This window comes from Staurois parvus, unplaced genomic scaffold, assembly GCF_062004578.1.
Source record: "Staurois parvus isolate SC_StPar_1 unplaced genomic scaffold, SC_StPar_1.0 ptg000336l, whole genome shotgun sequence".
NCBI lineage: Eukaryota > Metazoa > Chordata > Amphibia > Anura > Ranidae > Staurois > Staurois parvus.
Window position 1 is genome coordinate 2,689,302 of NW_028318132.1, and position 25,494 is coordinate 2,714,795.

At 41.1% G+C, this 25,494-nt stretch overlaps 1 protein-coding gene across 2 annotated transcripts in view; it reads left to right on the forward strand.

The window, feature by feature from the left end:
* KIAA1671 (KIAA1671 ortholog) overlaps window positions 1-25,494 on the forward strand; it is a 232,064-nt gene that overhangs the window by 54,856 nt on the left and 151,714 nt on the right. For both annotated transcript variants that reach the window (XM_089684113.1, XM_089684114.1), the window contains exons 2-3: window positions 6,300-7,808; window positions 17,557-17,650. In XM_089684113.1, coding sequence (XP_089540239.1) covers window positions 6,367-7,808; window positions 17,557-17,650 — 1,536 coding nt within the window. In that variant the 5' untranslated portion in view covers window positions 6,300-6,366. The remainder of the gene's footprint in view (window positions 1-6,299; window positions 7,809-17,556; window positions 17,651-25,494) is intronic.

The window sequence follows — 25,494 nt, forward strand, 5'->3', positions numbered from 1 at the left end:
ATGTTGTAGGGAACAGTTAGAATTATTAAAGTAGATACAAGGGCAGCAAACATCCCGATGGCATCTCTAGTATTTCTTTGTCAGTTTCTTGAGGCAATATCTATACAATTGCTGTATAATACCCTTTTTATTCATTCGTCATTTGTGAGCACAAGACTGCTAACCCTCCAGTGAACCTCCCTTCCTCTCTGGATTGTAGCATGGACTTTCAGGGAATGATGTCACATCAGGAAGTTACCTACTGAAATAACAGAGGTGCTTATGATTTGAAATGTGCCCTTTTTCGTGACACACAAAGGGTAGCCCATTGATTTCAGTGCATATGCAGCAAATTAGCTCATGCAAGCTGTGTTCTATGGGGGCCTCCGTGGTGGTGCGCTCCCAGCCCAGGCTGTGTGCATCCATAGAAACTCAGTGTGGATCGGCCACATCCCCCACTCCCTCACAGGATTTGGCTGACACCAGCATAACCTCATGGCTTGCATTGCTGCCTGTGTCTCCTGTGAGACTTGGAAGTGGAGGAACAATGCCGCAGAAGGGGACAGCACTGGGTCGTGATAGGAGTCAGGTAAGTGTTTAGGGTTGGGGGGGGGGGGGGGGGGGGAAAGGAGCCAATTGAACTTTTTTTTTTTTACCTTTAATGCAGGGAATGCATTAAAGTTAAAAACATTTACCTTTAGAACAATTTTAAAGCAGTAATAAGCTCAAAAGCAAACATATTGCAGCCTAACAGTTCTCAGATGTGATGGCTGTATTAGTTTACTTTTTAAATTTTTTTTTTTTCTATTTTTATCTGGTGGTCCAGCTGTTAAGTCTGTTGTTTTTCAACAGAAAAGCTCTTGTAGCTAAAGGGATGGGACAGACCATTTAACACTGACAGGGGTACTTTAGAATGTTTGGATTTTATTTCTGTAAAACTTAAAAAAAAAAAAAAAAAAAAAAATTATTAGCTGGAGTTCAGCTTTAGTTTGTTCGATGTACTGGCATACTTAAATACACTAACACTCCCCTCCCCACAGACTGACAGTGTTTCTTTCTAAATCTGCCCCCTGTGCTCCTTCATCCAGAGTAGTGTCTGTATAATACAGGAGGTATGTTACTGACCAGAACACCAGGGAAAACCGAGGGGAAGAATGGTGAGCTGCAATATATACATTTTTGGTTTTGGGTTTAATGCTGCTTTAGGTTTAAGAGCCCATTTACACTTGTGTGACTTGCCAAGCGACTTTGGAGCCCAAAGTTGCATGCCAAGTCACGCACACCATGTTTCCCAAGAAGTTCCATTCATATCTGTGTGACTTGAAGTCACAGCGACTTGAAAGCAGTTCCTTCACTATTTTGGTCTAACTTTCAATGTATACCCTCCAAAGTTGCATACAAGTTGCACCTAAATGATTTACATGTGACTCGTTTGCGACTTTGGCTTTGACCATAGACGATTGTTTGTGCTCTACAATGTCGCCCTCATCCAAAGTCGCACTGTAAAGTCCAGATGAAAATCGCATGATTTTGAAGTCTCACAGGTGTGAATGGAGTTTAAATCCCCGAACCTCATTATAGGTATATCAGGTGCTCAGTATGTTACAATTTAATTTTCTTTCTATATCCGCTACAGACTGAGTTTAAAAAGTCACATTTGAGGTGGATGAGGAAATCCTCCCCACTGTGTCATTGTATTCTGGTGTATTGACTTCCGTACAGCCACAATGCTCATACATGGATCGAAATTTGGCCGCTTCAGCAGAGACCAGCCAAGTTTAGATCTGTGTATGGGCAGCTTTAGTGTCTAAAACTAAAAACAAAAATGTGATATTGTCCTTTACCAGTCCTTCGATTTGGTGTCTACACTGTGCATAAACCCAATGCATAAGGCTACTTTCACACTGATGCGTGGCAAAAACGCATATCGCGTTTTTACCGCATTTGTAGTACGTTTTTTTTTTAAAGGACATCAAATACTCAGACTCAAAACTGGCACCTAAAATGAAACACAGGTGCCATTGATTTCAGTGGGGAGGTGCGTTTTTTTTTTTTTGTCTTTTCTTACTGCAACAAGCAGGACTCACACAATAGACCCGCAAAGGATCAGTGTTCATAGTTCATATGAGTACAAGGTCAAACATTTTTCTTCCGCTTTTTTTTTTTTTTTTTTTTTTTCTTTTCAACGCAAAAACGCAAGAAAAACTGATCAGTGTGAAAGCAGTCTAAATGGTAATCTGACCTGACAAATATATTTTCCACATACGTCTGTGTGTTCTAGGAGTGACATCTATTATTAGCAATGCAATGCAAATTGCATGTCACTGACTTTTGAGGTTTTTTTTTTTTTTTTCTTCTTTATAATTGGCATATGTTCTGTGTAAAATGATCATATCCTCCTTGATGAATCCTTTTCACCATAGGCTGTTTATTTATATTAAGAGAATATCCACTTCCTTTAGTTTGCTTTTTGACATTGGAGCTGTAATAAGGATTGATTTTCTTCCTTTTTTCTGAGGAAATCAATCACCCTTATGATGATGTGCATGTGAAATATTCTAGCTGCATTTTCTTGTTTAGTTCATGAGATCATGGCTACTAAATGCTGTCTATTGATTGGAGGAAAACTGGACCTTAATGACTGCCAATTATCTTGTAGCACACACGTGCATTTTCAAAAGTCTTCTGGTGTCTGGTCATCTTTGGTATGCAACAAAATTTCCACCTCTGATCATAGATTGTTGGTTTTTTACTCGGTATATTCTTTTTTGAGATTTCTGTATTTCAGTAAAATTCTTACAGGAAGATATACTGGTAACCAAAGCAAAAAATCTGACTTTAGTGTGCAATGTTTCCATATACCACTGCTTTGAAAACATATATTTGATTGTATTCTTTTGTAACATGGAGACTTTAACCACTTTCCCGCTGCCCTATAGTAGAAATACTGCTGCAGGGCTGCGCAAAATCACGTGTGTGTGTGTGTGTGTATACGTGATTTTGCATTTCCTGGCAGGGGGCGTGCTCGCTCCCTACCTGCGCCGCCATTGGCGGCCTCAGCTGTTGATCACCCGGGTCCCGGCCAGTGATTCCCCGCAGGCACCCGGCTATTGCCAAGTATCACTGATGAGGGAGAGACATGTACGTAAACAATACAGATCTCTCCCCTGTCAGCTCCTGCACATTGCTTTGTATTGCTCTGCAGAGCAATACAAAGCGATGTGCTGACACAGTGAAAGACACACTCCGCACACAGTAAAACAGTACACAGTTAACCCTTTGATCGCCCCAGATGTTATCCCCTTCCTGCTCAGTGCCATTAGTGCAGTGTCAGTGCTTGTTATTAGCACTGATCGCTGTATTAGTGACACTGGGGATGTCCGTGACAATCAGTTCCCTCCATTGTCAGAATGCCTGCCGCAGTCCCGCAATAAGTTGCTGATCGCCGCCATTACTAGTATAAAAAAAAATCCAGTGTGTATATATACCGCCATTTGTACACACTAGAACTTTCACGTAAACCAATTATTTTACACGTATTGGGATTTTTTTTTTTTTTTTAGCAAAGACATATAGCAGAATACATTTTGGCCTAAATTTATGATGAAATTTGATTTTTTTTTTCTTTTCACTGTACATGTTTAATAGCAAAAAAGTAAAAAATATTTGGTTTTTTTTTTTCTTTTTTTTTTTCTCAAAAAAATAAATAACACACAAGCGATCAAATACCACTGATCGAAAGCTCCATTTGTGGGGGGAAAAAAGGACATACATTTCATTTGAGTGCAACATTGCATGACCGCGCAATTGTCTGTTAAAATAATGCAGCGCTGTATTTCTAAAAATGGCCTGGTCAGGAAAGGGGGGGGGGGGTAAATGGTTAAAGGTAACAACTAAAATATGAAGAATAGAAATTTGCAGATCGAATGAGCCACAATGCCAGAGATATCTAATTGCTGAATTTCCAACAAGTATAGGAATTGAAGTCGGCTTTCTAGATCTCCGTTCTAAGTGAAATAAGATTTTTGGGTGGACTGACCCTTATGGCCACATGTGTACAGACAACAAGAGGCTGAAATTTTGTTGGGCACAAAATTCCAGGCATGTTCCTGCACCCAGGGAGCCACAGGTACCACATACAGCCTGCCATACAAGTTTGTCAGGCCATTACTGCCTGTAGTGGACTGAACCTAGGCTGGGATGCTGGAGATGTTTAGTCCGCATCTCCCCACCTGACACGGGCCCTTTCTTTATTTCACCTTTCCATCTCTGGCCCCTGCTCCTACTACAAGCAAGATGCTGCCAAGTGTGAGCAAGGCAACAGACAGTGCAGATCGCAAACCACTCCCCATGACCAAAGTCACACCTTGATTTTAGCAGCTACCCATGTTTATTTATTATACTCGTAAATAGATATTTCTCGTTGGCCAAGTTATTCCTGCACAAATTGCATGGTATTTATCTTCTAATAAATGGCTTTATAGTTTGGTGTAACATTTACATAGATAACTTGTTAAAATGGCTGCCAAGAAAACCTTAATAAAAGCAGACCTCTAATGCCTGGGGTATTATAATATTTTAATGTAACTGTTTGTAGTAATCCTAATTTCCTTTACTTTGTTTTTGTTTAGGAGTTCTTATGATGTAAATCCAAATACAAAATCTCTTGACTGCAGCCAGTAAATGGGATGGAATGCAAAAGCATTAACATTTCTGTCAGGTTGTCCCTAATTTTGTCTGTGTCCCGGTCGTAGAGTTTTCCCATCACTTCCTGTCCTGATGTGAGGGGAATTCTCCAAAATAGGACACAAAGTAATTAAAACCTTTTCCCCACTTTCCAAAATGGGGAAAAAAAGCATTTTGCCTGGAGTTTGTGTTTAAAAATTAATTGTACTCAGCAGGGAATGCACAAACTTGCTTTTTTGTATGTAATTTTCTTATACAGCATAGTGGGGGCAGCACAGTGGCTAAATGATTAGCACTTTCGCCTGGCAGCACTAGGGTCATTGGTTTGAAACCCAACCATGGCCCCACCTCCTGGAGTTAGCATGTTTTCCCTGTGCTTGCGTGGGTTTCCTCCGTGTACACCGGTTTCCTCCCACACTCCAGACATGTTGGTAGCTTAATGGAATCCTGTCTAAATTGGCCCTAGTATGTGTGAATGTGAGTTAGGGACCTTAGATTGTACACTCCTTGAGGGTTAGGAACTGATGTGAATGAGATACAGATATATATGTATATATAGATAGATATCTTTAATAAAATATGGCGCTATATCTGTAATGAATAAATAAAATAAATATATGCAGTGACTTGTCTCCCAACCTTTGTTTCTGGACAGTAACTGTTGCTTTCTCCCTTAAATTAAAATGTGTATGTGTGTGTATATTAGCAACAAAAGCAGTTATTTTAGAAAGTAGGGATTGGTTGGAACATTTTTGTGTCTTCCTATTCTGGTGGCACTTGTACCTCCTGGTCTCACTGGAACACTTCGTCATAGGACATGTCTACAATGGGGATGCAGACAAGAATTAAAACTTGACTGAAGTTTTGGCTCTTCCCTGCTCGATTAAAACTTTCAAAGAAAACAAGCGGAGTTGGATTTTAAGGAGATCCTGTTAGTTTTTTTTTTTTTTTTTTAAATATAGTTAAAAGAATAGCATGAATTCTTATCTCTCTTAATAGCATTTCTTTAAATATTTTGGTTTATTCAAGAGCTATGGAATTCAACCTTACCCACACATCCAACACTGCTGAGTGCGCTAAATACCTGTGTTCCCCACCCAGCAACGTGGTTCTATTCACTGGCACCTAAACAACTATTGTCTTGTGGTGACATTGGGGCCACCAAATAGAACCGTGGTGGGGCATCAAGGTGTGTTGGATATTAAGATTCTGCCAGATGCAGTAGCTCTTGAATAGAGCAAAGATCAAAAAAAATGGGTAGTGAGACCATTAAGTATTAAATATTTAGCTGGCAGCACTCGGAGCTAGTCAGGTTCTGTTACATGCATGTGTGCTTTCAGTGAACAGATGGAAAAATGAGGGATGTGACAGCCTGCTGCAGCTCCTTCACTGCCCCATCACAGGCCAAGGTCAGGAGGAATGACCAAGTTGTATTGCAGAACAACACTAATTGGACTAAATTACAAATCATTTGGCAGGTTGAATGATTCCGGTTTATTTAATGGTGGATCTAGGCATCAGTCAGTGGTTCAGCTTCAATGTAAAATGATCTTATCGGCAAATATAAAAACTAGATTTAAAATTTCCAGTTTTCAAATGCAGAATAATTAATTTATTTTTGTTTTGTTTTTTAGAACTACGGACTGCGTCACTCCATTGCTAAGAAAACTTTTACAAATGGCATCGTAATTAACAAATGTCATGGCTACACGAGTAGAACTAACAACGAGGAATGCAAGAAGTGATATTGTAAATGAGGGGAAATCTACTAGGTCATATGTTAGTCCTCTTTCAGATGCAAGCAATAAGTCCAGTGAGTCCATTCCTAGTTCCCTTATTATTGAAGAGACCATAAGAGTTCCCTCAAAATCGGTGAACATGTTCAACGTAGGAATGAAGCCAAGACTTTCACCAAAGCCATTTACAAGGGAAAAACCTCCTGAAACACGAAGGACTGTGGGAATGATGTCTGCAGATATGAAGTCAGAAAGTGATGTGCCATTTCAAACTTCTACCAGCATTTCCTTGTCTGGTACAAAAACTGAAGACCATGAAAGAGTAGGTCGTAGGATTTTTACCTCCATTTATCAGCCAGAAACTGAAGAGGACCAATTAAATAAGTCAGATGTCTTATCTTCTACCGGTTTGAGTAGAAAACAGACAAGCTCTAGCTGGACACCTACAGACAGCGAAGAATCTAAATTGCCTTCACAAGCTAATGAGCCTAAAGTGACATCAAACCCTCCATTGATGTCCAGAAAAACAGATGTTTTACAACAACAGGAAAAAGCCCATGCTAGCTCTCATAGAAGACCCTCAACAGATGATTCAGATGAACAAAAGGAGGCTCTGGAAAAAGCAAAAGATAACTCATTCCAGTCTGATTCAATGGACAGCTTAACTGTTAGAGCTCAGTTAAGGCCAAAGCGTCGTCCAGTGTCTGCTATGTTTCTAGACTCTGTAAATGACCAAACATCTGATAGTAAAATAACAGAAAAGAGACCCTGGAACAGGAGGCCACTTTCAGAGGACCTTACCTCATTATTTGAAAGTGGAGGACTTGGGAACCAAAAAGAAAGTCCATTTGAAGAAACTAAGGAAAATAGACCTTTAAAGAAAAGTTCATTAAACAGCAGCATCACAGAGGATCAGCCTGATTTGACATCCAAAGTGGGAGATTTTAGTACTGCTAAAAATGCCAGCAATGAAACAAGAATGAGTAGAAACAGAATTTCTTCAAGAAATACATTTTCTGAAAGGTGGACAAATGACACTATTACAGAAAGAAGATCCAGTTTGGAGCAGGAAAAAACTATTGCAACTGAAGTTGACTCTATAGTGAAGAGATCAGTAAATAATACTAACCAAGATTCTAAAGCTCTTCCTGATTACACTGCTGGCTCAAGCAAGGACGTAAAGAATGCAGATGGCAGTGCCATTGCTCCTGGGACCATGAAAAGACGAATCAGTCTTTATCTTGCCAATACCAGCTCTTCTCTGGATTTAGTCGATTCATCTACAAGTAAAGACAAACTTGCTCTTACAGTTGAAAGAAAGACTAGAGCAATTGGTTCTGATAAAGATTTTGAATTGGGAAGACCCCAGATGGCATCACATTATGAAGCTACAGATGTGACTAAGAAGTATGTACGGGTTAACACAAATTTCTAAACTTATAGTTAGAGAGGTGGGGAGTAATGACCTTCATTCAAAAGACAGGGTGTGCCTTACTATTTGTAAGTCTGAAAAGCAACTAGATATGCAAGAATGTGTATCTATATGTTGTGACCGTACTAAGATTTAGGACAATTGTTTTCCTACTCTGCCCACAAGGTAATTTTGTTATGGTTTTCGCAATTGTGTTATGGTTTTGTTATCTGTGCCGCATTGGGGAGATTCCCCTTAACTCCCCTGTCCCATAGTCACAATAGGAAGCGGGAAGAAATCCCTCCAAAGTAAAGGAAATTCCAGGTAGTCACCAGGGTCACTCTCACTAGTGTCCGTATTAGAGGTTCTAACCTCTTTCTGTTTTGACAACTGCTCAAAATGTGGAAATTTTTTTTTTTTTTACTTGTAGTAATGGTCATTAAGACAAACAGAGAGGGTGAATCTACCTAAGGCTGGCCATACATTATACAATTTTGGTTTAGATTTACCAAAAACCATATAATAGGAGGTCAAACCTAAACAACACTTTCAATTGTATCCAATTAGGCAGGCCCTTGCACTACATAGTTGAAAGTAAATCTAAAGGAAATTGGACAGAAAATTGCATAGTGTATGGCCAGCCTAACTGGGACAAAGACAACAATAAAAAAGACAGATGTTTTTAATCTCATTCCATTCTATCTAAAACTAAAAATGCTTTCAGTATACTTTTAAATTCATCTAACCCCCCGAAAGTGTATATATTGCAGCTAGCCAGTCATTCATGTGTGGACTGCATTTGTTTTCTTTTATCAGACTAAGTGAATTTTGTGCATGTGTAGAAAAATATCTTTTAATCCCACCAGAAATCCAATGCCTCTGTGCATTGAACTGAAATCTTAAGTAATGTTATTTGACCTCCCAGTTTTCTCTGTGGACTATAGAACATCCACCTCTATGTTAAGGAAAAGAGAGGAGGGGAGCTGTTCTGTAGTCCTAACACACTATCCTAGGATGACAATGCTGTTTCTCCATGGATCAGTTCATGAATGTTTTTACCCTAGGACAGGAAGTGTGTTACAGGCAGGATCACCAGGTGAAAATAAAGAAAATTGCTTAAAAAAAATAAAAAAAGTACAGCAGTCATCACATCCATAAAATGGTAAGTTGCAGTATATTACATGTTTGTTCTTAGGTTCAGTGACACAAAGAAAACAAGTTACAAAAAGGCGTATGCAATTTTTGGAGCGACTATGGCGCAAAACCAAATCCCAACAAGCCTTCACCCGCTACAAATCTGCCTTCCACACCTACAACTCCTCCCTCCACGCAGCCAAACAGGCCTACTTCCTGACCCTCATCAAGGCCCTCTCCTCCAATCCTCGCCAACTATTCTCCACCTTCAACTCTCTACTCTCGCCACCTCCACCCAGCACCTCACTCACTGCCCTTGAAATTGCCAATCACTTCAAAAACAAGATTGACACAATTCGCAAGGACATCGCCACAACTCACATGCCCTCTCAACCCGTCCCCTCTCACACAGCTCCCCCCTCTCCCTCGACATAACCCGCAGGGACTTCGTCGCTGCTCAAACTCCCTCCAACCCCGTTCCCCCTCACTCAGCTACCCCCTCATCACCCCTCTCCCACGGCCCCACCACTGCTCTGACCCCCACTTCCACCCCACCCTACATGTCTCATACTGAAGCCCCCCCAACACTCCACACCTTTTGACCTTACTACCATCGAGGAAGTCTCGAACATCCTCTCTGATGCCCGCCTCACCACCTGCCCCCTCGACCCTATCCCCTCACAACCCCTACGACCTCCCTCCCCCTCCATCCTATGCTCCCTCACCCACATCTTTAATCTCTCCCTCTCCTCCGGCACTTTCCCCTCCCCTCTGAAACATGCACACATCGCCCCCATACTTAAAAAGCCCTCCCTGGACCCCAATGACCCGAACAACCTCAAACCCATCTCCCTGCTCCCATTTACATCTAAACTCCTCGAGCACCTAGTCTACACTCACCTAAGCTCTCACCTCAACGACAACAACCTCCTCGATCCCCTACAGTCCGGCTTCCGTCCCCTACACTCCACCGAAACTGCCTTACTCAAACTCTCCAACAACCTGCTAACCGCCAAAGCTAATGGACACTATTCAGTGCTCCTACTCCTTGACCTCTCTGCGGCCTTCGACACAGTCGACCACCCCCTCCTCCTCAAAAAACTACACTCCCTCGGCCTCAGAGATTCTGCTCTCTCCTGGCTCTCATCCTACCTGTCACAACGCTCCTTCAGCGTTATCTATAATGCTACCACCTCCCCCTCACTCCCCCTCTCTGTTGGGGTCCCTCAAGGCTCTGTCCTCGGGCCCCTTCTCTTCTCCATCTACACCTCCTCCCTTGGCCAACTCATACACTCTCACGGCTTCAACTACCACCTCTATGCCAACGACACACAAATTATCTCTCATCCCCCCACCTCACCCCGTCGGTCTCCGCCCGAATCACACACCTATTGAGCAACATATCGGACTGGATGTCGCTCCACTTCCTTAAACTGAACCTCTGCAAAACCGAGTTTCTTGTCTTCCCCCCAGCCCGGACACCACCCCCCATTGACTTCTCCGTCACATCCAACAACGCTACCATCAAACCCGCCCCGCAGGCCAGAGTACTTTGTGTCATTCTGGACTCCAACCTATCCTTCCAGCCCCAAGTCCAATCTTTAACAAACTCATGCAGACTCCACCTCCGCAACATCGCCAAAATACGCACGTTCCTAAACCCAGAAACCACTAAACAGCTCATCCACTCCCTCATCATATCACGACTCGACTAATGCAACTTCCTCCTCACTGGCCTGCCTCGCCACTGGCTATCCCTGCTTCAGATGATCCTGAATACGGCTGCCAGACTCATTCACCTTTCCAACTGCTCCATTTCCTCCACCGCCCTCTGCCAATCCCTCCACTGGCTTCCGATTGCGCAACGGATCAAATTCAAAATCCTACCACTGACGTACAAAGCTGTCCACCATACTGCCCCATACTACATCACTGACCTAATATCCAAGTACCGCCCAGCACGCACACTCCGCTCCTCACAAGACATCCTTCTCTCTAGTTCCCTGGTCTCCTCCTCCCATGCCCGCCTCCAGGACTTCTCCAGGGTGTCTCCCATCCTCTGGAACTCCCTGCCCCAACCCATCAGATTATCACCTACTCTCCTCTCCTTTAGGCGCACCCTGAAAACCCATCTCTTCAGGGAAGCCTACCCCACCCCCTGCTAACTTGCTGATCTCCTCCACTCTTCCTACCACTCCATCCCCCACAGCTTTCTCCTCCTGTTCCCCCATCCCCTCCCTCCTAGATTGTAAGCTCAAAAGAGCAGGGCCCTCAATCCCCTCATGTTTTGTATTGTATTGGTATTGTTCTGTCACATGTTCTGTCCCCCTTATGTAATGTACAGCGCTGAGCGAACCATTGGCGCTTTATAAATACTGTATAATAATAATAGTCTGTTCAATCCTTAAAGTACATCTAGCCAAAACAATTTTTTTTCTTTTTAATTCTAGATAGAGTAGGGAGCCAGTAAAACTCCTGTTAAACAAAAAACACTTTTTTTTTTTTTGTCCAAGTTGAGAGATTTCTCTTGAATTTCTGTTATGTATACACAACAGGAAGCATGAGGGAATCTCTCTAAAGTATGATAAACCAGTTACCCCTGAAACAAGGGTCCTCATTGGAAATTTGTTCTTGTATTGCAGTATGTGTCCCCATTAGGGAAATTCTCTCTGTTCTGGAGAATATTGGCACTGGGACTGAAACTGAGGGGAAATCTTTACAACTGCATTTCCACAATATACAGTGTGTATGTGTGTGTTTTCATGCTCCAGTGCAGTTGGGTTAATAATGCACATCATTTTGCAGGTAAAAAGATTTTTTTTTTTTTTTTTTTAAACAATGAAGCCTGCAAAGCATTGCACCTACAATCGGATAACAGGTGCAAAATCAGGCTCCTACAGATACTTGGTCCAGCTGTCTGCCCATACCTCCCGGATGGACAGACAGTTACTGAAAAGCAGGAAGAATTAATGAACTATGAGGGTGCTCACCAGCACCAGAGCCCTTGTAGTTCATTGAAAACTACAAGCCATCTCCCGTGGTGGCCGATGTGACTTATAGTTCATTCAGAGAACCTTTACATTGACAGCGGGTGCAGGTAGAGGATCCCATGCCCACTATCTCAGTGGGAGATTAAAGGGGTGCGGGGCTGCTACATTAGTAGTATGTTACATGCTACACCCTGAATATGGGTGTAACATGTTCCTAAAGGTGAATTTATCCTTTAACCACAAAAGCAATAATTTATTATATTGTAGCTTACTAATTTTTAGATGTGATGGCTGCATTAGTTGCGTGTTTTGTTTTTTGTTTTTTATTAATGGTGATCCAGCCAGTAAAGCCTGGTACACATGCACTGAATGTTGGCCAGTTCTGCAGAACTTGTTCAACAGAAACTGGTCATGCTGGAAAACCAGCATTTGGTCAACGCCCATTGGGGAGGGGAGTGGGTTGGGAAAGGGTTAGGAATCTCCTGTCAGAATAAAATCTCAGCGGGAGAGATTCCTGCAACATGTGTTGCTATATTGATGCGGGGATCTGTGCGTTTTGGTTGAACGAAAAAAAAAACGAAACATGTATACCCTGCTTTTTGTTTTTTAGCAGAACAAGCTGTCCTTCAGATGTAGAAGTTAAAGTGTTGAGATAAACCATTTATCACTGACATGGTGCTTACAATGATCAGCTTTTATTTATGTAAAACCTTTATCCCAAAAGAAAAAACCTGTTGCTGTAGTGTGAGCTGGAGTTTGGCTTCAGTTGTTAGTGTATCTAAATCTGCTAGCACATCTAACACTCCCCTCCCCCCAGATTAACAATGCTGCTGCCTGCTGTGCCCCTGTGCTACTTCATCCAGAGTGAGGACATTGTAATAAAGGGGTTGTGTTACTTGCCAGACCACCAGGTGGAAACAGGGGGGGATACAAATCCTAAAAAAGTAAACAAATGTTGCCACCACCTCTAATGATTGTTAAGCTGCAATTTATTTGGTTTTGGGTTTAATACCACTTTAAAAAAACGGCATTAAGAAAAGTAAAGTAAGACGCATACCTCCAACTGACATTAATATACAGATCACGGGAAAATTGAAAGTTACCTCTGACAGTCCCAAATATTGCATATTCAAGCATGTGAAAAAGTAATATACCACATGGAATTTGTTGCCTGTTTCAACATATTTGAATAGGCAAACATTAAATCTTGATTTAAATATTGCCTGCAGATACCTGTGATATATTTGAACAAGTAACACAATATTGACATGGGATAATAATTTTCATGCTCTATATTAACAAAATTGCAGATCTGTCAAATGGAAATGGTAAATACACCACTTTAAATAAATGCAATTAGAATCTGGTGTTCCTGATTAGGTGGAAATGATTAGACCCTCCTAGGGAGTCTTTGAGTTTGGCAGAGTAATAAAAAGATTGCCAAATGTGAAATAAATAATTCCACTGTAAACAAAATAGTCTACAATTGGTCTAGATTTCAAACAACTGCTAATTTTGTCCAGGATTGGCTGGCCCAGCAAATTCAACCCAAGAGCTGACTGATTTCATTATGGGGTGATCAGGTAATAGTTTAGGGGTGCACACATCTACTATCCAGACCTTCTGCAGCAATGTGCTAAAGACTGCTCAGTTAAATATAGAGCTTTTGTTCACAGTAGTACTAGATATATAGTATTATGTAGTAACAAACCAAAGACACCTCGTCCACCTGTAAAGCAAGGTGGTGGAAATGTTCTGGTTTGGACTGGCTTTGATGCTTCGGGGACTGGGCAGCTTTAAGTCATTGAGTCAGTAATACATTCTGCTTCATGTCAAAGTGTGCTTGATGAGAATGTGAGGCCATGTGTTGTATCCCTGAACTTCTAGTCTTCACAGGAAAGATTTAATAGTGAACAGTAGTGTTTCCAGACAGTCTTTTACCTTGGTAAAGGGAAGGAGGAGTAAGTCAGTGCCTTGCCATCCTAGGCTACAAAGCTGTGTTTCTATTGATGCACACAGTGTATTGAGATACAACTCTAGACACTACATGCAAGATAGGCTCCATGGGATGCTGCAAGAGAAGGGAGCCACCATAAAACAGGGAACCTGGGATAGTGGTCATGGCACCAGCTTAAACTGGAACATAGGCAAGGGTTAAAAGATTTAAAAAAAGCTGCCTTGTATACACTTCTGGCTTGGGGGAAGACAGTAAAAACCTGAGGTTGAATTGTATTTTTTCTGCAAAGGCATCGGAGGGGTGGTGTACAATTACCACGATGCTTTACATCTGCAATAATTATCCCTGCTTTCTTCAGCTTACTGCCTGACATATGCGACCCATTCAGTCTGCTGGTGCAGAGTCTAAGGGGTTAAACCAAGTGGTAGGGAGGCAATATAATGCCTTCTCATTGCCTCTTAAATGCCCTCTTTAAAGGACACCACGTGTAAATGAGCCCTAAGTGATTAAATCAGCTGCTGAAAGTGCTTAAAAATAATGAGGATTTAAAGGAGAAGTAGGGCCAATGCTATTTTCACCCTACTTCTCCTATGGATCACAGGAGTGAGATGTACTCAGTTTTTCACCTAACTGTACAAAGTGCAATAATGGGTCAGTTTTTGTACTCTTCCTTGTAGATAAACAGAATATAGTACTGGGTTAAATTTAGGGACATTCTTTGTATCTACCTTGTCTCTTCATATTTGTGTGGGTTTCCCCCAGGTGCTAGTGTTTTCTCCCACAATCTAAAAAAAAATACAGGCAAGTTAAAAGTTTACACTTAGAATGACCCATAATTGGGGGTTTGTCTGAGACCAACTTTGTCTTACCTTTTTCTCAACTGGAGCATTATCATTTTCAAAGCTATGTGGAAGAAAAAAACATTGAAGTAAATTAGTTACTGTGAGCAACAACACCAGAGACGGAACTTGTTGTTTCAGGCACTTTTTATTAATCCTTCTTAGCGAGTTCCTATATGTATGCTGATAGTGGGGGCTGTTACATTTTAATGCAGAATACTTTGTACTATATTGCCAAAAGTATTGGGACACATGCTAAAGCACACAGTGCGCAGAAGTCGCCAACTGTCTGCAGAGATAATAGCAAAAGACCTCCAAACTTTTTGTGGCCTTCAGATTAGCACAGCAGTGTGTAGAGAGCTTCATGGAATGGGTTTCCATGGCCAAGCATCCTTACATCACCAAGTGCAATGCAACGCATCGGATGCAGTGATGTAAAGCACGCTGCCACTGGACTCTAGAGCAGTGAAGATGTGTTCTCTGGAGTGAAAAATCATGCTTCTCTGTCTGGCAATCATATTGACATGCCTGGGTTTGGCGGTTGCCAGGAGAATGATACTTGCCTGACTGCATTGTGCCAAGTGTAAAGTTTTTGATGGAGGGGGGATTATAGTCAGGGGGTTGTTTTTCAGGAGTTGGGCTTGGCCCATATTTCCAGTGAAGGGAACTCTTAAGGCATCAACATAGCAAGACATTTTGGACAATTTCATGCTCCCGTTTGGAGATGGATCCTTCCTGTTCCAACAGGACTGTGCGCCAGTGCACAAAGCAAGGTCCATAAAGACATGGATGAGCAAGTGTGGGGTGGAGGAACTTGACTGGCCTGCACAAAGTCCTGACCTTAACCCGATAGAACACCTTTTGGATGAATTAGAACGGAGACTGTGAGCCAGGCCTTCTCATCCGACATCAGTGCCTGACCTCACAAATGCGTATCTGGAAGAATGGTCAAATGTTCCCATAGACACACTCCTAAACCTTGTGGACAGCCTTCCCAGAAGAGTTGAAGCTGTTATAGCTGCAAAGGGTGGGCCAACTCAATATTGAACCTTACAGGCTAAGACTGGGATCCCATTAAAATTCATATGTACAGTGGGGCAAAAAAGTATTTAGTCAGCCACCAATTGTGCAAGTTCTCCCACTTAAAAAGATGAGAGAGGCCTGTGATTGGCATCATAGGTAGACCTCAACTATGAGAGACAAAATGAGAAAAAAAATCCAGACAATCACATTGGCTGATTTGGAAATAATTTATTTGCAAATTATGGTGGAAAATAAGTATTTGGTCACCTACAAACAAGCAAGATTTCTGGCTCTCACAGACCTGTACCTTCTTCTTTAAGAGGCTCCTCTGTCCTGCACTCATTACTTGTATCAATGGCACCTGTTTGAACTTATCAGTATAAAAGACACCTGTCCACAACCTCAAACAGTCACACTCCAAACTCCACTATGGTGAAGACCAAAGAGCTGTCGAAGGACACCAGAAACAAAATTGTAGACTTGCACCAGGCTGGAAAGACTGAATCTGCAATAGGCAAGCAGCTTGGTGTGAACAAATCAACTGTGGGAGCACTAATTAGAAAATGGAAGATATACAAGACCACTGATAATCTCCCTCGATCTGGGGTTCCACGCAAGATCTCACCCTGTGGGGTCAAAATGATCACAAGAACGGTGAGCAAAAATCCCAGGACCACACGGGGGGACCTAGTGAATGGCCTGCAGAGAGCTGGGACCAACGTAACAAAGGCTACCATCAGTAACACACTACGCCGCCAGGGACTCAGATCCTGCAGTGCCAGACGTGTCCCCCTGCTTAAGCCAGTACATGTCCGGGCCCATCTGAAGTTTGCTAGAGAGCATTTGGATGATCCAGAAGAGGATTGGGAGAATGTCATATGGTCAGATGAAACCAAAATAGAACTGTTTGGTAGAAACACAACTCGTCGTGTTTGGAGGAGAGAGAATGCTGAGTTGCTTCCAAAGAACACCATACCTACTGTGAAGCATGGGAGTGGCTACATCATGCTTTGGGGCTGTTTCTCCACAAAGGGACCAGGACGACTGATCCATGTACAGGACAGAATGAATGGAGCTATGTATCGTGAGATTTTGAGTGCAAACCTCCTTCCATCAGCAAGGGCATTGAAGATGAAACGTGGCTGGGTCTTCCAACATGACAATGATCCCAAACATACCGACCGGGCAACGAAGGAGTGGCTTCGTAAGAAGCATTTCAAGGTCCTGGAGTGGCCTAGACAGTCTCCAGATCTCAACCCCATAGAAAACCTTTGGAGGGAGTCCGTGTTGCCCAGCGACAGCCCCAAAACATCACTGCTCTAGAGGAGATCTGCATGGAGGAATGGGCCAACATACCAGCAACAGTGTGTGCCAACCTTGTGAAGACTTACAGGAAACATTTGACCTCTGTCATTGCCAACAAAGGATATATAACAAAGTATTGAGATGAACTTTTGATATTGACCAAATACTTATTTTCCTCCATAATTTGCAAATAAATTCTTTCCAAATCAGCCAATGTGATTGTCTGGATTTCTTTTCTCATTTTGTCTCTCATAGTTGAGGTCTACCTATGATGCCAATTACAGGCCTCTCTCATCTTTTTAAGTGTAAGTGGGAGAACTTGCACAATTGGTGGCTGACTAAATACTTTTTTGCCCCACTGTATGTAAAGGCAGGCATCCCAATACTTTTGGCAATATAGTGTAAATAATTGTAAGAAATAGAGATGAACATTGTCAGTAATGGCATTTAATCTGACATCATACATATGATGCTATATTATGATTTTCATTTACAGGTTTTCAATACCCTCTTCAAATGTGGAGCCAAGTTTAGAGAAAACTGATGAAGAGAAGAATGTGCTGGCCTCACAAGATATTGCAGTTCAAAAGGTTAGATTTCGTTTTGTGACAATGTGTGCTCTGTTGGATAACCTCTCAAGCAACTGAAAGAGTGTTCATGGTCAAACTAATAACCAAAGGTCAAATGAAGCCTTGATAGTTGCTGCCTAACATTTTATATACTCTCTTAAGGCTCATTCACACCATGGTGCAGAGACATCCGTTTTTCTGCACGCGTTCTGCAAGGGTACAGCAAAATCAACTGTTCTCTATGTGCCCTGATCACATCTCAACAGTAGTATCACGTGCAGATTTTTTGCGTGGAAATCTGCAACATGTTTAAAAACTCATTGAAGCATGCATGAAAACTGATGTCAACTGATGTCTCTGCAAGGGAAATCTGCACGTCCGTTTCCATCAGTGTTTGTGCACACATGGTGTGAACGAGGCCTAACAATGCCTGTGGCATCAGGCAGTTGTCAAGCTGCAGCTGTCAAACTTCAGGTGGTCTCTAAACTCTTTAGGGCCTGTGTTAAAGAGCTTTTCTTCACTTCAGAATTGCTTCTCTCTCCATACAAGTCTATAGGAATATAAAAGCAGTTGAAGCAGGTCAAAGGCAAGTCAACTGCACCTGCAATTAATTTTGAATAGGCTCAGAAACCTCTCAGATTGATGAAAAAGGCATGCAGCATTTGATCATGGAAGCCGTTGACACAGGCCCTTACTTTTATTTCAGCTTGACACATCAACTGAATCCATACGAAGTCTAAATAATTTGGAAGTCTGTGTAGTTATAATAAAAATAGACCTAATAGGTTCCTGCTCAAGCTCAATTGTGAAGATAAAGAGAGAGAGAATGTGTTTCCATTGGGAAATATAGAAAGGTGTTAAAAGTTTTTTGCCTCAGCTATGGTTTCTTAAACGTATTGCCCACCTGGCTCCTAGGATGTGTCCACTCATGTCCTTTGTGACAGAACTGTAATTATGGATTTTTAGACACCTTTAATAAATGTCAACATCAAAATGTCTTTGACATTGTAAGTTGTGCCGCATCGCTTTTAAGCTGTATCTATGGTAGAACAGCACCCTCTGACATGGTATAGTAGATACCTCCAGGTTGTCATTTCGAATTCTCTGGGAGCACCATACTTTTTGGGGTGTTCTAATATGGAAATACCAAATTCAGCTGTTACGTTTTGTGGGGGGCAGAGTAATGGGTTACTTGAAGCTATAATACTAAAGAGTTTGTAAAGCCAAACATTGAACTAGATTTTTATGTTTTGGTTTGATTACTGCTCCTTGCAGTTTAATTTTCTCTCTTTATTTATTTTTTCAAATGTAATTTTATTACAACAAGACAATAACTGACACTATATAATGTTACAGGTTCAAATGCAGATTTCAGTTCAATGACTGGTTACAATTAATATCTAAAAAAATTAATCATGTCAAATGTCTATATCAAGAAGGTGGTACTATAAAACAAAATCCGATTACTGGAAAAAACAATGAGGTGCAATAATAAAAGGCATCACCAAGTAGGTTCATTACTTGCACCCAGGGATAGTTTGGCCCTGCATCAATTACATTTTCTACAGTAGCTTTCTTGTATGGAGAAAGGGTACTGCCCCAGTCATTTTTGCTATGTAAAACCAAGTGGCAAGAGATAGTTGGAAGAGCAGAGAGAAACTAAGTCAGAGAGGAGATTCAGAAAAGGAGGATAAAGTGAGGAGGGAGGGAGGGGGGGGGGGGGGCAGGAGAGGGAGGGACATATATATGGTTCAATCCAGGGGAGGGTGTAAAGTGCCTTCTCACTCAGCAGGGCCCATCTCAAAGAGGACTTTACTCTCCTCAGAATAGACTAACCTATTCCACAAACTCCATGCTTTGGAATACACTTCTCGTTTGTTGTGAAGTCAGGACCAGGTCCTCCATCTGATTTTAAATCCTCAACTTTAATGAGCCATAGTCTTATGGTCGGAGGTTGTGTACTTTTCCATGTAAGGGGAATACAAGATTTAGCAGCGTTAAGGCGGTGTCATAGTATTGACGTTTTGTATACATTGGCAGGCATGGTAGAGACATGCAGGAGGAAACAGGCCCGATCATCTTGCACTACATAATCAGTAAATTGAGTGAAGCTACGGATCTCTTTCCAGAAACCAGTCAGTTTGGGACAGGACCAGAAGATATGTAATAACGTTCCTTGCTCCCTTTGGCATTGCCTGCATTTGTCAGTGACAGTTCGAAGAAACTTATGTAAATGGTAAGGGCAGATTGTAAGAATCTTAAAATTCGTTTCCTGAGACTTTGTGCAGACCAAAGATTTCAGAGCGAAACATATGTTTGTCTTCTGAATTTCACTAAAAGTCAAGCCTAAGTCTGGTCCCCCCTTTCCTCCAGGAAAGGTGGGCAGTATTCCGCAGAAGGAGTTATCAGAAGAGCATACATTTTTTAAAGTGTATAGTGCCCTTTTTTGGAGCAGATTTCTTCAAATGAGGTCATTCCCCAGAAAAAGAGGTAAAAAGAGGTAAGGAGCACAAAAAATTATGCAATTGTGCCACCCTCCAGGAGTCCAAATGGAAGGAACCTCTGGGATCTGTTAGGAGTTGTATAGAAGGCCAGCTCCCAGCAACTAAGAAGTGGGAGGCCTGATGGCGTCTGGAAGCAGACACCAAAAGGAAAGTACTGTCTTGCTGGCCTGGCACACTGCAGTTTAATTTTCATACATAGCACACTCTATGGAGGTCATGGGAGTGAGAGACTTGTTTGCTGTAGGGCCCATGGGGTATTTTTGGCTGTAGTTAACAAAATGCTGTCTGAAAATCTTGGTTTGTTATTTCACGTGGACTAGAGAGAGCATTTCCTGTTTTCTTTCCCAAGATTGTTTAGGGTTCAGAGTTAGAATGCTGAGGAATGTTCACTCTAAGTTAAAGTTACACTTGAAAAAATGGAAAGAATGTACTTTTTTATATTTGTGTGCAACACCATTACAGTTGCTTTTGCACATTTGTGCATTTAATATGAAGATGAACTCAATTAAGATTGTCCTTTTTTTTTTTTTAACTTTGTGAAAGAAGGAACCTTTCCTCCGCAAGGTCATTTCTTTACAAGGGAAAAACCCACTATGTTCAGGCACAAGGAGGATGGATCAAGGAAGTATGTTTGTTTTTCATGTTTGATGCAGCTGTATCATACTAAAATTCCCATCATACAGTGGGAATTAGAACATTTTAATGTACTAATGGATGTGAATGGGTGATCATAGACCATATTTTGCTCTGTCAGTCAAGGTATAATGTCATGGTGGATGGGGCAAACTTGACCTCTGAGATGCCCAGGTCCTCTGAACACAGCGAGCGACAACATGATGACACCATAACTGTAAGAAATAGAATACTTAGTGTGAAGTTGAAAGGTTTAGTTATGGACTTTATAGTCCCATAAACTTCATCACAAATTGTTAAAATATATCCATTTTTTGTTTAAAAAAACAAAAAAAAATCTTTAAATCCTCACATGAAAGGTACTATTGTATTAAAATAAAGAGGAATAAATGCTATGCACCCTGCAACTTGGAATAGGTATATCCCCTTTAAATACACATTTAACATGTTGTCACAAGGGATTAAATCATAGACTTGTTAGAACAACATGTGGGGATTCCTTATTCCAAAAACTTGCAGCTGTACATGTGTCGAGACCTGGTCAGGAGCATCTGAGTGAAATAATAAGTACGCAAGTACATCTTGGTAATAAACACCCTTTCACATACAAATAATATACATTTACAGTAACGAAAATGTACACACAGTCAATCACTGAGAGCGCAGGAGCTGATGAGAACAGCCACCTCCAAGATGGGTGCGGGGGTGCATATGCGAACAACACAGGCGGTCAACACAATACTGGAATATGGAAAGAATTGTAATGAATGTCCCCTTCCCATTTCCTTTCAATATTAAACTAAATCTACTTACTTAATACACAAATCCACAACAAAAACAGGGACCAGGAAGGCACAATAAATCTCAACCGGCCAGCAACCCAGGGGAGCTTATAAAAGTTGATCAAATCTAGGAGGATAAAAAACAGAATACCCCATTACTATTTATTCAATCCAAATATAAGCCTCTAAGTGAAATATTGGGTACTTGTGGGTAGAAATAAACTAAAATAGGCAAGTTACATTGCCCATGGTTCAGGGAGAAGCATGAAAAGTGGCCACTGGTCTGTTTTACAAGATATTCGCTACAGTGAGCCCTTGGAATGCTGCAAGATTGGCTATCTGCTGCGTCTTTTTAATTACAAAAATAAAAAATATATTTGTTTAAAGGTTTAGACTGTTAGAATACTGATTAAAAATTTCTACTCGGAATTCCGCTTTACTATAATCCGTTTTTACTTTTCAGCACATAGACAGATGCAGATAACTATTGCTGCATAGGGATTTGGCTACTACAGCCCCCCTCCCATTATTACTGTTGTAATTGAGTAATGTGGGCGTGCATTTCTCAGAATATTGCAGAAGGTGAAAATCAGTTCAGTTAGAATGCAGAGCAACCGGAAAAGAATTTGCAGCAGGCTCAGTGGTTTGATGCAAAGGTAGATAAAGTTGCTCAACAAGCCACTCCAAGCTGCACTAATACCATGGGTAGTCATTGGCTGCTTACCAATTGGTTCCACTTACACTGCTGCATTGACAAGCTAGAAAAGGTGAAATAAGGCCAAATACCACCCAGATTCTTTCCCTTAGTAAAATATATTGCAGTTTACAAAATAAAATAGGGTGTCTTTTAATCTATTCTGTTGACAGGTTTTATGGTGGACCTCTCATATTCTGGTGTTATTGTTGTCACCACCATTTTACCTGTATATGTTACCAATTCCAAAACCGTACGTATCCTCCATATTGAGTTGCAATCATATCACAGATTTTGTTCCTTTGCTTTGTACATAGCTGTATGTTACCACTGTATTCAGTAGCCTTAGCTTTTATCATGAAAGACTGGCCTGAAATATTACTCCCCTGTACTTTGACTCTGTCATGTGTGTTGAAATGTATTTCCTACTCTCATGTCCTTCAAGAAGCAGGTTACTGTCCCTTGGTACCTTGATAAGCTTTTATGATCCAGACTTTGTGTTGGTCTAGCAGCCATCATTTGAATTATTTATACAGGTATTTTCCAAAGACTTATTCTTCTGAACTGAGCATGTACAGACAGTTTACCATTACTGCATCTTTTAGTGGTTAACTAGTTTCAATTCACATTTATTACAGATGCTATGATGGTTTAGTATTGTGCAGTGTCCTCTTCTGGTGTCTTATATTTGGCCGCAGAATTTGTGCACTTTGTTTCAAAGTGACATTCTAAGCATGTTGAATACACAAACTTTTGAAGCATGTTCAATTACAGTTTTCACCCTGTAAACTTAATGACCTTTTAATGAGTACATAAAATTAACATATTAGAATGTTTAAAGAGGAATTTCACTCCACCCTCCCTTACTTTTCCTGCCAGGTTATCCAAAAAAACATACTTGCATGTCCAGTGAATCCATCCGTGTTCAGTAAGGATCCGCTGCCGCACACTCGGTCCTATGCCATGGAGATGGCTGTCCCTTCCAGGTCCTTGTAGCCAGCCCCCTGGCGATGTGCGGCAGGCCATAGTCTGTAGAATACCTGAGTTCCTTTGGGATTCTTGATTAGAGTATCCCTGGAATTTGCAGGCAACTGAATATGTCATTTATGATTAGGAGTGAAGTGACAGAAATGGGGGTGGGAATTATGGTGGTCTCTTTTAAAGTATATAGAAATAAATGTGAATACAGTGTCACCTACCACTAAACTAACCAAATAACCTTTCACATATTAGAAAAATAACTCTCACCCTTGAAAGTGCAAATCGTTAAATCAAGAAGACTAATATGTCTATAAACCCCACACTATAAACCCAGGTTCTAAGCTCTAAACTCAAATCTCAAATCCAAAAACACAACAAACAATCCAATGATCAAAGATATGAAATCAAAAAATTATTTAAAAAAAAAATTGTGTATAGTCACTCAAAAATAATAAAGTCACTTCAACAAAATCAGTGTCCGAAATCCAGCTTGTCACATTCTTAGGAGCTGAGCCCCTCCACTGGCTCATAAAGGACAGAAAATACCAGAACACAAAAAGTAAAACGCCTTAATCATATAGTAGGAATCTGCATACTTTCACTCCTTTCCTCCACTCCTGAAGTATACCTCTTAGGATGTCATCCACCATATCCTCCTGACCATTCTCATGGTTTTAACGGACATTCCCAAGCCTCCAGGGTACTCATGCAATAGATGTATGGATATATATAGTGTGATACCGTTTTCATAGGATTATACATTTATTAAATCTGCTTACATTTAAAACAAAGAAATCGCATATTCCCATTCATAAAAACCACTCAGGGTTGCCGAGTAGCTTAAGCTCCCCTTGCCATGCGGTGTTGCCAGTTTCCAAAATGGCCGTCATGCCACTTCCGGTTTCTTTCCTGTGCGTCCGTCACTTCCAGAAGTGGCGTGTTGGCCATTTTGGAAACTGGCAACACCGCATGGCAAGGGGAGTTTAAGCTACTCGGCAACCCTGAGTGGTTTTTATGAATGGGAATATGCGATTTCTTTGTTTTAAATGTAAGCAGATTTAATAAATGTATAATCCTATGAAAACGGTATCACACTATATATATCCATGCATCTATTGCATGAGTACCCTGGAGGCTTGGGAATGTCCATTAAAACCATGAGAATGGTCAGGAGGATATGGTGGATGACAGCCTAAGAGGTATACTTCAGGAGTGGAGGAAAAGAGTGAAAGAGTGCTGATTCCTACTATATGATTAAGGTGTTTTAATTTTTGTGTTCTGGTATTTTCTTTTCTTTATGAGCCAGTGGAGGGGCTCAGCACCTAAGAATGTGACAAGCTGTACTTTGGACACTGATTTTGTTGAAGTGACTTTATTATTTTTAAATACTTTTTTGATTTCATATCTTTGATCATTTGGATTGTTTGTTGTGTTTTTGGGTTTGAGATTTGAGTTTAGAGCTTAGAACCTGGGTTTATAGTGTGGGGTTTATAGACATATTAGTCTTCTTGATATAACTCTTTTAAAGTATAACTAAACCAAAGAACAAAGTGCAATTATATTGATTCTTACAAGCTTGAAGATATGTGGTGATTGAGTTATCAGTTTTCTTTTTTAAGGCCCAGTACATTATCTGCAAGTACAAAAAAATTTACTCTTGAAACTGCCAGAAATCTTGTATTCTTGTAAATTCCTGCAGAATTAACTAAATTTTAAATCTGCTTTCTCACCTATTTTCTGTGAGCTACAAAGCAACACCCCGTTCGTATTAGAGATGAGCAGAGGGTAAGGCATTTTGTAGTTTAAATCAGAAGAGCCACCTAGATTGACTACACAACTGCTTCATAGATACAGAGCAGTAGATTGTTTTCACCCAGGGACAGGAACCATGTTAGTGGCTAGATCACCAAGTGAGCAAAGAAAAAAAGCCTGTAAAAAGAAAACTATTGCAAGTACTACAGCTAAGAACTGGTAAACTGCAATACATTTTTTATTTGGATGCAATTTGATTTGATGACCAAACCGCATTCCATGAGGCTCCTTTCCACTAGCAATAGTGTTTACTACCCCCCGAAAAGCATTTCAGAGACTAGTGAAAGAAGGTTTGCAGATGCTCAGGAGGCCCATACAACTGCCTCCTGATGCCTGTTTTTGGGCTTTTTGTCTGCTAAACAGGGATTTCTGCATTCTGGGAGTGTGCCAAGTGTTTGACTCGTGGTTGTGATGTGGTCCTATTCACTTACATGAGAGAGTTTGACAGGCAATACTGCT